Genomic DNA, 15,178 nt, shown 5'->3' with positions numbered 1-15,178 from the left:
TCCTGAGATTCTGTGATTCTGTGATAATTCTTTAGGTATTTTTTTATAAATAAGGCAGGAATTAGAAGCTCTATAATTGGACCTTTTATTGCCACATAAGAAAGAATATATTACAACTTCATCTCTGTCTCAGAGCTGTGTTCAGACAAGGACCATGTCATGATAACAAGACAGCTCTGGCTATGCTCAGCAGGCAGCTCTGCTGAGGCAATAAGGCCTTGCCTTCACAATAACTTTTCAGGTGTGCTGTACTGCAAATACATTTGGATCGTGCTGATGGAAATCTGAACCATGGAATAACTGAAGCTGGAAGGGACCTCCTGGGATTGGTTGCTCCAATGTCTGCTCAAAGCAGGGCCACCTACAGCAGGTTGCTCAGGGTCAAGTACTGAATATCTCCAGGGACAGAGTTTCCACAACCTGTCTTGGCACCTGTTCAGTGTTCAACCACCATTATGACGGAAAAAAAGTATCATTATATCCAAGCATGGAGAGACAGGCAGGCAACAGAGGATGAAGTTTAGACTTAGAAGCCAGTGGTAAAGAGATCAAGCAAGAGAGTGGATGACTGTGCAACTCTGCAAACAGCTATCACAATTTTAACTTTTTACTACTTGGCTTCATTTGCTCTGTGACTGGAGGTCATCACCTTAAAGCTGAGCTGTTAGAAGAAACAGTGTCAGAGCCCCTAGACTTTCTGAAAGCAAAATCAATTGGATTAGTTGAAGCCATTGCTAAGAATGTTTTGAGGTACATTGTCTGCCTTTGCACTGAAAAGGATTAGGAAGTGCTTGCATGATCTCTTATGGATCCTGTCCTCTGGGAACAATAACTTCTTCTTGTGAAGGACAGAGCTGGGTGGTAACATCTTAGACTATTGCGGAAACATGAGTCACAAGCACACAGCACCATTCTTGCCTGGAATTCAATTTGTACCGTGCTTAAGAAAAGCTGGGGATCTCTGTAATTTTAATATTGCTGCCACTTCAGTGATATCTTTTGGCATAACTTTCAAGTCTCTTGATAGAGAGGAGTGTTAATAGGATGTCATGAATGTATCAATACTAACAGGGCAAAGATAAGTACAGCTTTCAGCATTTACATATCAAGCTGGATGACAAGGATTTGTTTTGGTTTTCCAGACATGGATTGGATGTGAAAAAAGATTTAGAAGTTCTTTTGGAAGGAGTGACTGAATTCAAGATAGAAGATGACAGTGCCCCCTCTGATCTGCTCATCCATGGCGCATTAGCATTTCCCATCGCTATGAATGACTCCCAGCAGGCATTCCTTGCAGCTGCACACTATGGCAGGGGTCGTGTTGTGGTACTCTCTCATGAAAGCTTTTTCCAAGCATCAGCAATGAAAACCTTTATCCTTAATGCCATTGGTTGGCTTGATGCTGGGAAAGGAGGACAAGTTGGCATTGCTGGTGATCTGCAGGACTTTTTCACTCTCTTGAACCAGGAGAAGATCCCTTGCAAGGTAACAGGTCTTCAGGAAAATCTGAGTGTGTACTGTTGCAAAGCCTACAGTGATAAGGAGGTGGAGAAGGTTCATGAGTTTGTTTCAAGAGGCGGTGGTCTGCTGGTTGGAGGACAGGCATGGTCCTGGGCTGCAGGGAATGCTGATGAGAATGCCATTGCTGGGTTCCCTTGGAACAAAAGACTGCAAAAGTTTGGAGTTGGTATCTTAGATTTCATACCAGAATCAACTCAACCAGTCTCACATCCCGATAAGGTTTCCTCACAGTACCACTTTCGCAAGGCACTCTCCCGATTTCAGCAAAACCTCGAGAAAAAAGAAGCTCTGAAGCCACCATATTCTTCCTGGCTCAAGAAATTAGCACGGGACTCAGCAGTGTTCCTGAGGATTCCAGCCCAGACCTCCCAGGTTATCCGGTCTGTCCAGAAGGAGATGGCTGAACTAGTGCTTTCCCAGGGGGTTCCTGATGTCACTGCTGACAACCCCATCAAAGGCAGCTCTGAGGATATGGTTTTAATCAACATAGCTGCAGAGCTCTATGACAGCTTCCCTGAGGTGCGAAAACAAATGAGTGCTCCCAACCAAAATCTTCCAGAAATGACTACATCCCCAGCTGTAACTGTTAAAATTGATGGAAGAAATGAAGGTAGGGCATATTTTTCTATTTCCTTCCTCAGCAGCACCCAAACTGTGAAATGGAGTCAGGCTGACCGGAGTAATCCATAAATATAATAGTCTACATCTCTCTGCTTCCTTCCTGCCCCAGCTTTCTTCTGGAATTGCATGCTCACCATGTAATCAGAAAGAGCTTGGTCTTATGATGGATAGTGGCATATTGATAATTTGATCTTCTGTTGGGTACAACTTTGGTCAGATGATTAACAAATTTTTGGTTATGCAATAGGGGAACTGTCCAGGCACGTGGCCCGTAAATGCTTCTAGAGGAAGCAATTTAACTTCTTGGTCAATGTGAAGTATCACCACTGCTCTTTGTCAAATTTGAGTGCAAAGACATTACACCTGAAGGTGTTATTGCATGGAGCTGTGTGTTTTGTCTTGCTTGAGGAGAGCTTCTCTGGAAAGAAAAAAATCCCACACCGTTATGCAGTGTTTCCAGTTGGACATAGAATACCACAGGTCACTTTTTAGATTGTGCTGCATTCTTTTCAGAAACTATCACCACTTCCCATGTTTGGTTTGTTTTGCCTTTTAAATAAAATGTTACCAGAAAGGTCACCTTGATACCAAGTTTATCCAGCTGAACTAAGTTTTATGACATGAGAGTAGGGCAGGTTTTTCTTGATAGCTTAGTTTGAAATTTCCTTGCATTTTCTCAGTTCCCTCATAAAGTATTCAAACTTTTCAAAAAAGATTCAGCATTAGCTGTTGGTCAGATGGATTCAGCACAAAGGTGAAAGCTTCAGAAAACTAATTTATTAGAATTAGAATTAAAGCTGCTGTTGAATTTTATCTGTAACTTGAAGAGTACCATATGACTTATGTGTTTCTATCCTGATAATGCCTGTGGTTCTTTCTAAGGTCCAAAAGCCTGGAGAAGCACTGGGCTTTATATTCCTCCCAGAAGAACAGCCACTCTGCATTTTCCTGCTTCTGCTGTTGCAGCTAACCTGGAGGTGAACATTTCCCTTTGTTTCTCATGAAAGGCAGAAGAACTTTCCTTGCTTCCCTTCTCATTCATTTGAAGTTTGTCTTGGCCTTACTGAGACACAAATTGCAAATGATTTTCATGTTTATCCTACCATAAACCTCTTTCTACATTTCTCGAGTCTTGGTCTCTCACCTTTGTCCTGAAAAATGTCTGCGCTATGCAGCTGCAGTGGACATATCTCTGATTTCCGTTTGCTCGATACTGTGGCCATCTCATGTTGGCCTCATACCTCCTCTGTGCCCTTCTCTATTCCCCTAGATAAGGCAGAGGTCAAACAAGACAAATACCTCTATTTTTACTTTCAAGATTAAAGTAATAATCCCTGTATTGACAGTGAATAGGATGGGAAATAATAAGGTTGAATGTTGTCTATGTGGAGCAGGCTACTAGTTATTTCTGCCCACTATGAAAATATCTTATTTGCCTCACCTTGCTGTCTTCTGCTATCATCTTGCATCATTTCAAGGCCTCAAAGCTGTTTTCTTTGACGTTTCATTACCTTTGTCATCAGGACAGACAAATACCTGCACTATAAAAAAAGTATTTTTGTGGGGTTTGTATCTTGACTCTGAAATCAACCTCTATGTAACTGTAAGTGAAAGGGGGTGAACACGACAGTAGAGGTAGTTATCCAAACAGTATTATCCCATAGCAGGGTGGGTTGGTTTTTTTTCTCTTTAAAGGGACAGTAGGACAAACTTTGGGCAGAATCGGGCAGAACTAGTCTGGAAACCAGGCATTCCCATGTGTTCAGTCACTGATGGCTGGCCCATGTGGCTATTACAGCGTTTCAGAGAGTGCATGGAAAGCAAGTGAATTATTATAAATGGGAACATTATGACCTTCCTCAGCTTCCTTTCTCCTCACTCATTTTGTATCAGGGTAAGCTCTGCTCATGCTCTGCTTTTCACCTTGATGCTATCTATTTATAGCAGCACAGCTGTGATAGCTGTGATGGGAGGTAAGGGTGCTAAAACTGGGGCCAACCAACTTAGAAATTTCTTCAAACCAGTGAAATCCCTCCTTTTGAACAGAGCTGTAGAAAGAGAATTCTACTTTTTGTTGGCAACTGGTCCAGCATTTCCATTTTATTCCTCATGAGTCTTAAGTCTGCCCTTGAATCCTTTCATCTATTTTCATCTGATTGGTGTCTGTGCTGAGGAGAGGAATGGTGTTCCCTATGGTAGCATACTGTTGCCTTTCCGTGCTGACACAAGAGCATCTTGTGGCCTATGGTAGCTACAGAACACACTGATTTTGGAGTGGAGCTACCTGAGGCTGTCCGAATTGCAATGCCTTTTGGTGACTATTGTTCCCCACCAGGTACAGATCGGCTGTCACACTGACGATCTCAGCCATGCTGCAAAGATGAAGCGGCCTCCCCTGGTGGTAAAGAAGTTCAAGGTTGAAAAAACCACCATGGAAGTCTCTAGTCTGTGGGGTGGCCTCATATATATCATAGTGCCAGAGGAGAGCACATTAGGCCAAATATCAGTCACAATTAAAGAGGCTGTGCAGGCTCCATTCTTCAGGCTTGGTAAGTGGTCCCAAAACCCAACTACAGGCAGGGGAGTGAAGAAGTATTTCTATATTGATGGCTTGCCTGTATTTTCCTGTTTTTTTTGTGGTCATGTATGGAGAAGACCTCAGAATAAGTAATGCCCCAGGAAAGCCTTTGCATAAAGCTTTGTATTTCTCAGTGCAGAAAGTATATTGATATGACTTTCATTTAGGAATTAAACTCTGTCTATGTTCCCAGTATAAGTATGTCTGAGACACATTTAAAGTGACTTGATATTAAAAAGTGAGTATCATCAGCTTCTTGCAGCGACAGCAGACATGGGGTCACCAAAGATGACTGGACCCCTCGGCAGAATCTGAAGATCTCCCCCTCATTCAGTAAAACCCAATTACATCTAGATTAATTTATTGTTTCTGAGGCTACACAGGGTGTTTTAGCTATGGTGATTCTCCTCTCTCTTCACATTTAAAACATCTTTTAAAATTGACTACCTTTTGTCTTCTGAATTAGGGGAAACTGACGTCTCTGCCTGGCAGTCAACCATCTCTCAGTACCCAGCCCCCTGGGCTGAGCTGGCCACAGAGAACATCATCCTGACAGTACCAGCTGCTGATGTGCGCCACATGGACAACCCAGAAAGGCTGCTTTCCATCTGGAGCAAGATGATGAATGAAATTGCCAGGCTGGCAGCCATCCCAGCAACTTTTCCAAGGCCAGAGAGGATGGTGGGAGATGTCCAGATATCTTACGGCAAGTATAGTAACTAGAACATTTTGTCTTTATCTGTGATGGATATTTGGAAGGGGAACACACAATGCAGTAACATTATCACAAGATCATGCAGATCCTCAGATCACCAGAAGAATTCCACCAAATTTAAGGGGACTGCCCATGAGAATAAGAATCTGTGAATGTCAAGAGCTTGTACACAAAAGTAACATATTCTGCTACTAAATCTGAGGCTATGTCAGGGTAAAACACAGTGGAGGGAGACAGACTGGCCACTAAATGATGAGCGTACTGTGTCATGTTACTCTTATTAATGTAGGAGTAAGTTTATGCTAATTGCAACAGAAAGAATGGAAACAGCTGGCTGTTGGACAGGACAAATGAGATCTTGAAACTTAAATTAAGGTATGGGACAGACACACAGGCAGTCTACTATGTAGTAAGACCCTGATGTTAGCAGGCATAGGATCACTTAAATCAGTGGGGAAGTGAGAGTAGTGACAGGGGGGAAAGTTCATTGTAAGCAGCATTTTGCTATCTGTCATTTAAGAAACACACTGCTTAAGGACACCTCACAAGGTCAGTGGAACTGAAGCCTGTTATGGGTGGTAAGGAGGCTCCTAAATGCCAAATCTCACCATTATTTGCAATTAATCTTTATTCAAGCATTGCACTTTTCTCAGTAGGATTGGTGGGTGCTTTCAGCTCTACTTGGTTATAACACTAGAGGTGTTTTCTACCACTTTAAATTGGTAAATTCATCAGTTTCTCATGCCACCATTCTGTCAGCAATCCGCAGCTCTAGCAGCTTAACTCACATGGTGTAGCTGCTGTCAGTCAAGTAGGACTAATTCAAGAGAATTGCTCAGGGCTCTGACATAAAATTTTGCAATGAAACATTTTAGTCCCCTGCCTTCAAGATGAAAATCTGCTGCTTCTCTGGGAGCACTTAAGGAATTTTTTTTTCTTTACTTTATTTGTATCTTCTATTTATCATGAGGTATTTTCCCCCGTGTATTTCCTCCAGATCCAGAACTTGAATTACAGAGTTTCTAGGGAGAGCTGGGGTGGGTGCTGGGGTCATTTTCACCAGTACAAACAATACAGTTATTTGACTGTACAGGAATGCACACTGTCCTGGCAATAGTGCCTTCCTCACCAGATCTGAAAGTAAGAAAACACCAGTGACAACAGAAAATTCTTCTATAGACAGAATTAGATTCCCACACCTTCTTTTCACTCCTGTAGCTGGGTGTACGGTCATCTGCAATGTCTGTAGTCCTTGCAAAAGTCATTGGGCCTTTTTTGCCCTTTGCATTGGGTAGTGCTGAGGAGTGGAAGTGGAGCAGAGAAGCGTACAATATGTTCGTTAAACTTTTGCTTGTGGTTGTGTTGATACATTTGATACTATAAGCACATCATGAGCAGCATCCCCTTATGACAAACAACTCAATGAGTTAACACAAAGAGAATTAATTGTATTTTTCTCACTGTGGTGTTTCATCCCATGAGCTTTCCCAGACAGATTGCAAAGATTGTTTGTGGTTTACCTTCCCTGCAGGTTGGATGCATGCTGGCTACCCAATCATGTATCACTTGGAGTCAGTGGCGGAGATGACAGATGTGCAGTCCCTCCAAGCCAATGGCCTTTGGGGTGCCATTCATGAGCTGGGCCACAATCAGCAGCAACCTGGATGGGAGTTTCCCCCTCACACCACCGAAGCCACCTGCAACCTCTGGTCTGTCTATGTCAATGAGACTGTGTTAGGCATCCCCAGAGATAAGGCCCATAATGCACTTGCACCAGAAACTAGAAAGAAGAGGATTCAGGATTACATTGAAAACGGAGCACAGCTGAAGGACTGGGAAGAATTTACTGCCCTGGAGGCATACCTGCAGGTAATCTACAGGCAAATTATGCTTGTAACCAATTTTCAAACTGATCATTTTAATCCAGGACTGCTTCTTTCCTTTTCCTCACTTTCTGCTACCCCAGATTCTCTCTCTCTGTTGACTCGTAGTCTCCAACAGCGTCTTTGTGTGCCAGCTCATAGGGTTCCACAAATCAACATGAGTCAGTCCTGATGTCTCTGAGTATTGCCCTTCAGCTGCAGGGAAAAGTTTTTAAAGCAGTCCTCAAAAAAGTATTTGTTTTGAGTTGTTTGTGATCTCAGCACTGTGTAAAGGTCATTGGTCTGTGGAATGTACCTGTTTGGGATGTCATAGTAAACCACAGCTGTTGGGCATTACCAAAAAAGACTTCTTCATTGATAACTGTTTCTTTTCCCCTTTTTTTTTTTTAAATTTAAGCCAGTCTTTCAGTTTTGTTGGTGCAATACTTCATTTAGTAGCACCCAGGATTAATTGACAGTGCAAACATTGAGTGCAGAGGCATTGAGCAGGGAGCCTATATTTTGTGCTGAGAGAAGAGAGCTTTATATATTATAAATATGTAGAGACATTATAAGTGTGCATACTAATAACCATGCGAAGGTGGGTTGATATTTGTATCAATCTTATCTTGAATGGTTGCAACAACTGTAAAAAAAACCCAAACGTAGCAATCAAGTCTGTAAGCACAGCCATGCCCTTCAGGATGAAAAGCACTTATATAAATACTTGATTTTTGGTTTTGTGTGAGTATTAGAAATATGGGCTTGTTGAATAGTCTGACTTTGATTCTTCAGTAGGGATTCAGAATTTGTCAGGTAGCTACTTATAAATAAGAAAGGAAAATACCCTGTAAAAATATCAGTAACTGAATTTAATAAGAGCTTTTGTAAAGAATGCAAGTGGAGTAATTCTAAGCTTTCATACAAGTATTTTGTACTGTGTCTCTTCTCTTGTGATTCACAGCTGCAAGAGGCCTTTGGATGGGAAACCTTCATTGAAATCTTTGCTGAATACCAAAATATGTCTGAGCTCCCAGATGATAATGATGCAAAAATGAATCTGTGGGCAGAAACCTTTTCTCGTCTGGTGAAGAAGAATTTGGCTCCTTTCTTCAAGGCCTGGGGATGGCCAATCAAGGAGAGCCTTTCCCAGCAGCTGGCTGATTCTTTCCCCAGTTGGTCAGATGATCCAATGAAGCAATATATCTCCTAAGCAGGTTTTTGCTTATGGAAATGTGATCATTTCTGATAAACCCAGTGCTCTGCAGTAGTTTTAAATGATGTCTGATTGGCATGGTACTATAATGAATCTGAGAAGCAGCTCTACATTGTACATGTGATAGAAGAATTAGTTCTTGGCTCCCTCTCAAGCCTGCCTTTGTGCGTTGGGGTCCCGCTACTTCTGTTTCCACTAGGAGTCATTTTAACCACAGAAGGGGTAACATTTGCTGGTTTAATACCTATGAAACAAAGCAACCACTTCCCTTTTTTATCCCCGTCTGTTTCTTTGTCTCTGAAAGGTTCTCTGTTCCAGCCTTACTCCTGTTACACATATGCAAAGGTTGTTAATTAAGAGAATTATAAAAAAGAGTAGGAACAGGGGGAAAAAGTCACTTTAAAAATAGAGACATGTTAGGAGATAGCAAAGCTAGAAATAAATGGAAGAACTCAGATGGAATTATGGCTACAGCAATGAGAAAAGAGAATAATCATTCAAAGGAAAACCTTGATAGACAGCATGGGAAAGGCCTTGACCTTGTTTAATGTTTTGAAAGGGATTTATTTCATGCTTTGCTTTCAGAGTTTAGAGTTCTGCAGTGAGAAACTGCTGCTTTAGCTCATGTCAAAAGCAAAACAGTGTCTGGGCAGTGAAGTTACTACCTTGATCCTCAGCTGGAATAAATCTGCAGACATTTAGTGAATGTAAAACTCTGGCAACATGCTCTGCCTGAGGATCTAAGACAGCAGGTGCCTCACCTCACAGGACTGAATGTGTTAACAGGAAAGCAGCACTGGAGTGTGTCTACAATGGTCTATTTCGATCTCCAATCTAAATAATCAGATCAATGGCCTGTTCTTAAATGCTACACCTGAATTTTCCTTATGTTAAAACATGGACTATAACACAAGTCCATTTTTATGGTGCTTTTCAAGATCCTGAGCCAAGCGTTTGCTTGTCTTGTGGCTGTGGGTTTTTTTTTCCTAGTGAATGTTACAGAATTCTTGATCTTGTGGTTAAGGTCACTGACATGCACTACAGGGGACAGCAGCAAAAGAGTCAGAGGCTCTCTGCAACTCCTCCAGGTCCTGTGGCAGAGCAGAATCCTGAGCAGATTCTTCAGCAAAAGAGCTGGGAAGTAAAGGATACAAGGATCAATAATTTCTTTTCACTGTGCCCAGGTAGACGTATGTCAAACCTATGAGTTATCCAAAGTCAGTGAAGTGACATGCACTAATAATACTACAAATAATTTACAAGTACATCCAATAGCACATGATCCAGAAAGATCCCCCAAATACTTCAATCATCCTGAACTTGAAAATCATTATTCTATACTTTGAAGCCAAATGTTGAAGTACTATGACTTTTTTCTTCTGGTAAAGTCCTACAACTAATCTCTTTTGAAGTTTTGATGATTCTAAGATGAGAAAGAGCTGAAGTCTTTATGATTTGTTTCTGAGAAATTAAAACCTAACAGTCCGTTATTATCTCCTCAACTCCAACATTTGATAAATTTCCACAAAGCTAGTTTTAAATACCCCAGAATATTCTTCCAAACTGGCTACTTTTAACAGTGATATTTAATGTTTCTGTAGAACCTCTTTCTGCCTCTGGTATCTTGTGGTGGCTTTAATAAAGGCTTTTTGATTGTTCCTATGTGTTTGTACACAATATGATAACATACTGTTCACACATCTGGGATTCAGTGGTCCTATCCAAGGTGTTAGAAATGCTTCCTTCATAACATACCAGCAGAGCATGAAGTATTGTACCAGGCATAAATTTCATTTAGCATTTTCATCATGATCTCATGCTATTATGTCTTGCTGATGCCACATATGCATGGACATTGTTGGTACAGAGTGTATGAATAGTATCTGAAAATAATCAGACGTCACTGAAGATTTCATTATGGGAAATAGGCTGAAATTTTGAAGTACAGAGCTATTTTGAACTCCTCATCAAGAGTTTATTTTCTAAGCTAAGAGCTTATGGATGGGAAATGGCAGAGAGGAAAAATCTGGGCATTATTAGTGGGTCACTGAATAGCTTATGTTACACTGAAACTTAAATAAATGCAGATTATAATAAGGAGGGAGAGTGAGGAACCAGCCTTAGGATTAGTTTTGTTAAATGTAGTTTGCTTAAGCCTTGAGAAGTTAAAGCCTGGGAGAGGTTCTGTGGTTATTTTCTATGACTACATTGGAGTGCTAAACTCCAGAAATGAGGAAGAAACCTACCTCAGATGTCTCCAGCAGCAGTAACTGCATGAACCTTGTCCAGAAGATATACACAAGGGTCTGCCTGTGCTCTCAGGTGCTAGCCTGGAGCTAGGGAAGATCTTCAGGTTTCCCCAACTTGGCATTATCAACTTAGCAGTCATCTGCTCTGTATCTGTTTCCCTGGCTTCTCCCCTGGGAAGGAGTCTGAGTAGTATGGTGTTTTATTTTAAAATGGTAGCACACACTCGTGTGCTCAGGCATGGGTGCTGCTTCTTTACATTAAAAGGGGGAAGAAAGGTGGGAAATTGTGCCTTCCACTCTGGACAGAAGATTAAGGATAATTCAGATAACCTCTCTGACAGCCTGGGGCAGACTCCTGAGAGAGCTGTTTGCTATCTCTGGAACACATTGTTGATCATGGCTATGAGCCCACAGCCTGACCCTATCTTTCAGATCCTCTAGGCATGGGGTATCCTATGAACCAAGGCCTACAAGTCAGTTGCTTCTTTTATGAGAGCCGGTGCAGGGTCTGGAGCACGGTGCTTGGTGTGCTTGAGGTAGCCAATGCTGAGAAGACGTGCTGCAGTGTTCTGCTTCTGCTGGGGCCTCCTAAGAGCTGCAGACTTGTTCTCTGAGTATACTGCACTGCTGTAGTGCCTCTGAGTGGTAGTGAGGGCATGAACGATTGGGTTGGAGTTTGCCAGCTTAGGCTTGAAACTGCCCACCAACTACAAACCACAACTGTTACAGAAGATCTCATTTTTGTGAGGAGCCCATCAGTGAGCCTAATCACCTGAAATTAATCAGCCAGTTTATCAAGGGTTATTAGTTTCTCGGTGAACTGTAGGCTCTGTATGGTGGATAAACAGGGAATCTGTGGCAGCAGCAAAGGGTGAGAAAAAGCAGTGATGCTATTTAAGGCTGAGGGTGTCTCACTTCAACCTTCTTGCTCATCCTCTGCAAGCAAGTTAGTGCCCACTAGGACCCCCGGTCCTTTTCTGCTAAGCTGCTTTCCAGCTAGGTGGCCCCCAGCATGTACCGACACATGAGATTGTTCCTGCCCAGGTACAGGGCTTTGCTCCTCCTCTTGTTGAATTTCATGAAGTTCCTGTCAGCTTATTTCTCCAGCCTGTCGAGATCCCTCTGGATGGCCGCATCCACCACTAGTATCAACCACTCCTCCTAGTTTTGTGTCATTGGCAACTTTGCTGAGGGTACACTCTGCTCCATCATCCAGGTCATTAATGAAGTTGTTAAATGGGACTGAAACCAGTTTTGACCCCTGGGGTACACCTCTGGCCTCCAACTAGACTTTGTGCCACTGATCAGCACCCTCTTACCAGCTTGGCCAGCCTGTTGGCAAAGGTGGATGCCATTTCTTCCAAGCATCTTTTCCAAGCAGCTGTTGATCCTCAAAGAGTCCCATGGTCACAGAAACTAAAACCCTGTGTAGTGAACCTGACCAGAAGACTGCTGAGAGTTAGAGATCCATATAAAAGTTAATCTGAGTAGGTGTAGGTCTAGGTGCTGTTCTGTGATGTGTGCACAGCGTGACCTTCAGGCTGTGTTGTGCTGCCCATGTCCCTTGTCCACAGGGATACTTCACTGGTTGATTGTAAGAGGAGCTTGCAGGCAGCTCCCACTCAGTACCAGCAATTATACCCTGCATACTTGCCTTTTATCTAAGACAACAGCAAGAAGTGCCCATCTGGACATTCTTTTGTTGGACAGAAGGAATGATGAATATGACTGTTTTCCTTGTAAAAAAATCCTCTAAGAGTTCAGAGGAGCAAAATGAGGTAAGCTTTGCAGAGATGGGATCTGCTTGGAGTCCCATGACCTGATCGTAGACCACTCAGTGCTGCACAACTCAGGGCTCCCAGCATCCAAAGGGACATAAGATTATCTGTACTACTCACTCTTTCTTTATAGTGTTATCTCTGATAAGTAACATTTTAACTGGTACTTTACAGAGCCTGAGTGCCTTTCTTACCGGCATCATAACAAAGCAGCATTTTCTTGGTGCAAAGCCCTGACACCAGATGCACAACTATTTGCATCTGTTGCACCTGCATGGAGCCAGCTGTGTTCTACCACCACTCAACCAACATGCATGGCAGAAATACGGGCTATTCTCCTGCCCATATGGCTGTGCCAGAATCAAAATAAATGGCAAAGGCAGCTCTGTGGTTGCCTTGCTATGTGTCAGTTGCAGGAGAGCTAGGACTGCACAAGCTGCCTTGTTGAAATTACATATACTGTGTCCCTCTGCCTGCTTCCTACCTGAACTGTGAGCCTAGTTCACAGACATGGGTAGGCATTTGGACACAATGGGGTTGCAACTGCAGCACAGGCACTGTTTTGGCATAGACAGAGCATCCCTCAAAGAGTTATGTTTGTTTTGTGGTATGGCACTTCAGTGTTTGAGCAGGAAGCACAGATGCTTGTTCTCATGTAGAAAAAAGTCATCAGTAACTCCAGTGTTTGGAACTACCCAGAGCAGGCAAGATTCATTCCCATTAATAGCGTGATAGTATTTGTTATGCATACAGTTTTCATCCACTGCTTTCATTTGCTTTCATAACTCTTTTTTTTTTTCAGTAGTTGTGGAGGGATGGCCAGAAATCTCAGCACTCCAAGAGCAAAACCCACAGCCTCTGGAAACAGGAAGACACCACTTCTTGCTTTTCAGAACTGTGAAACAGTCTCATGATTTCAGAAATGACTCATAATGTTTTGACTCTGGGTTGCACCCACACTACATGGCCTCCACATCAGCCACTCTTCAGGCAGGGGGAAAGGACAACGTGAATCTGTCCTGCAGCATGCTCACCCTAACCTGGACCATACTACCCTCAGTTTCCCTTCTTTATTTGACCAGGAGTCAGGCAAGTGCCACCTGGTGCCTTCTTGGGTGCTGTCACCTGCCTAATGCCATCCATGGACACAATGAATGTCTTCTGTAATACCTGCACCAGCAGAAATACACCAGCTCACACCAGATACACATTTTTATCAGGTGTTTTCTGAGAACAGCATGCAGTACTGTTTCTTTCCCAATCCTGCTTCTCTCTCTCCCCCCAGTAATGCCTGGCATTTTCTTTCCCTCTCTTGCTGGTGATGCCATCAATGGACACAGAGCTTGCCAGCAGCAGAAAGGAAACAAACATCCCTTTCTGCCTGGGCTGTTATCTGAGCAGGTGGGACAAAACCAGCTGGGCATACCACCACCTCCCCCTGCAACAAGATTCCCACTGGGAATTTTCCAAGACTTGCAGAGTAGGATTGAGGGAGTGGGGAAAACTGGCTGTGCTTTCCCCTGCAGAAAGAATCAATATGCAGGGAATGAGGTGCATTCCCATTCTGTCCTTCCAGGAAAACCAGAAGCTAGCTCAAGTTTGAACCAAGACATAATTAATTTTTTTTCTTCTGCAGTCAGACCACGTCTTCAGTGTACGTATCCTCAGAAGTGAATGTCACTGTGGCTCCTTCCCTATCCTCAGACCTAAGTTCCTTTCCAAAAGAAAAGTTAATGAGCCAAGGAGTGGAGAGCATTCAGGTCTTGTTCTGGCAGCCAGTTGGGATGTGGCCATGGAGTTCACCTGAAAGTAAGGACCGCAGATCTCATCATGAAGTCTGCTAATCTGATACACTTTTTGTACTTTCCACCCAACCTCCTGGTTCAATATGCAGCAATTGCCCTTCTGAAGCTTTCTGCAAGTGCTATACCTGACTGCATATCTTCACCTCTGCCTCTTGCTGTGACATCTGCTGCCTCCTGAACCAAGACAGACTTGAGACTGTTATAATGCCTGTTTCTCATACATTGGAGAAAGGTACCTCTTTCAGATAAATCTGTATTGAAATGGAACATGTAAAGAGGAAGGCTTTTGCATTATTCTACATCTGTGCAAACATCCACTGTGTATAGACTCCATCCCTGCCTAAAGCCCAAGTGCTGCTGTTGAAGTGGACTAGTGAAGGACACTGCCTTTACTTGGAGTCATGTCTGAAATTCCTGCTCAGTATTTCACCACTTAACTTTCGATATGGCTGCACAAAGCAGGGACAGAGACCATTTCCTCTGTTTACCTTCATTTGCTGTATTGTACAACTGATGTAAAAGATTGGGTTTGTACTTGTGTATGCATGTATATATGTGTGTGTGTGTGTGTGTGTGTGTCTTTGCAGGGAGATGGGATCAGGAATTTCCCTTCAGCGATTCTGCAGGCAAAGCCAGCATCATCTTCCAGGATCCCCCTTTTGTCAGGATAAGTCAAGAAAAACTTTGCATTCCAAATCTGGGGCATGGAGACTGTTTCTAGCAAGTTACATTTTCCTGCAAACCAGTCCTTTGGTGTGAATTTTGCTCTGCCCCACGCCACTTCCCAGGAGCCAGAACTGCAGCTGCCTCTAAAACTTCCTGTAAAACATTGT

General features: G+C 42.9%; 1 protein-coding gene across 1 annotated transcript; it reads left to right on the top strand.

Moving 5' to 3' along the window:
• Nucleotides 1-1,142: 1,142 nt before the first annotated feature.
• On the top strand, nt 1,143-8,510 carry LOC104547987 (protein FAM115-like; the record flags this gene model as incomplete). The annotated part of the gene is made up of 6 exons (XM_010193886.1): nt 1,143-2,131; nt 3,025-3,119; nt 4,478-4,691; nt 5,187-5,426; nt 6,967-7,304; nt 8,262-8,510. Coding segments are annotated over 6 exons (2,125 nt in total), but the record flags the coding sequence as incomplete, so codon positions are not given.
• Between the last annotated feature and the right edge of the window lie 6,668 nt (nt 8,511-15,178).

Source organism: Mesitornis unicolor, unplaced genomic scaffold (assembly GCF_000695765.1).
Source record: "Mesitornis unicolor isolate BGI_N332 unplaced genomic scaffold, ASM69576v1 scaffold14321, whole genome shotgun sequence".
Taxonomy (NCBI): Eukaryota; Metazoa; Chordata; class Aves; order Mesitornithiformes; family Mesitornithidae; genus Mesitornis; species Mesitornis unicolor.
The sequence above is the reverse complement of the archived record's forward strand: the minus strand, read 5'-3'. Positions and strand labels throughout refer to the sequence as shown.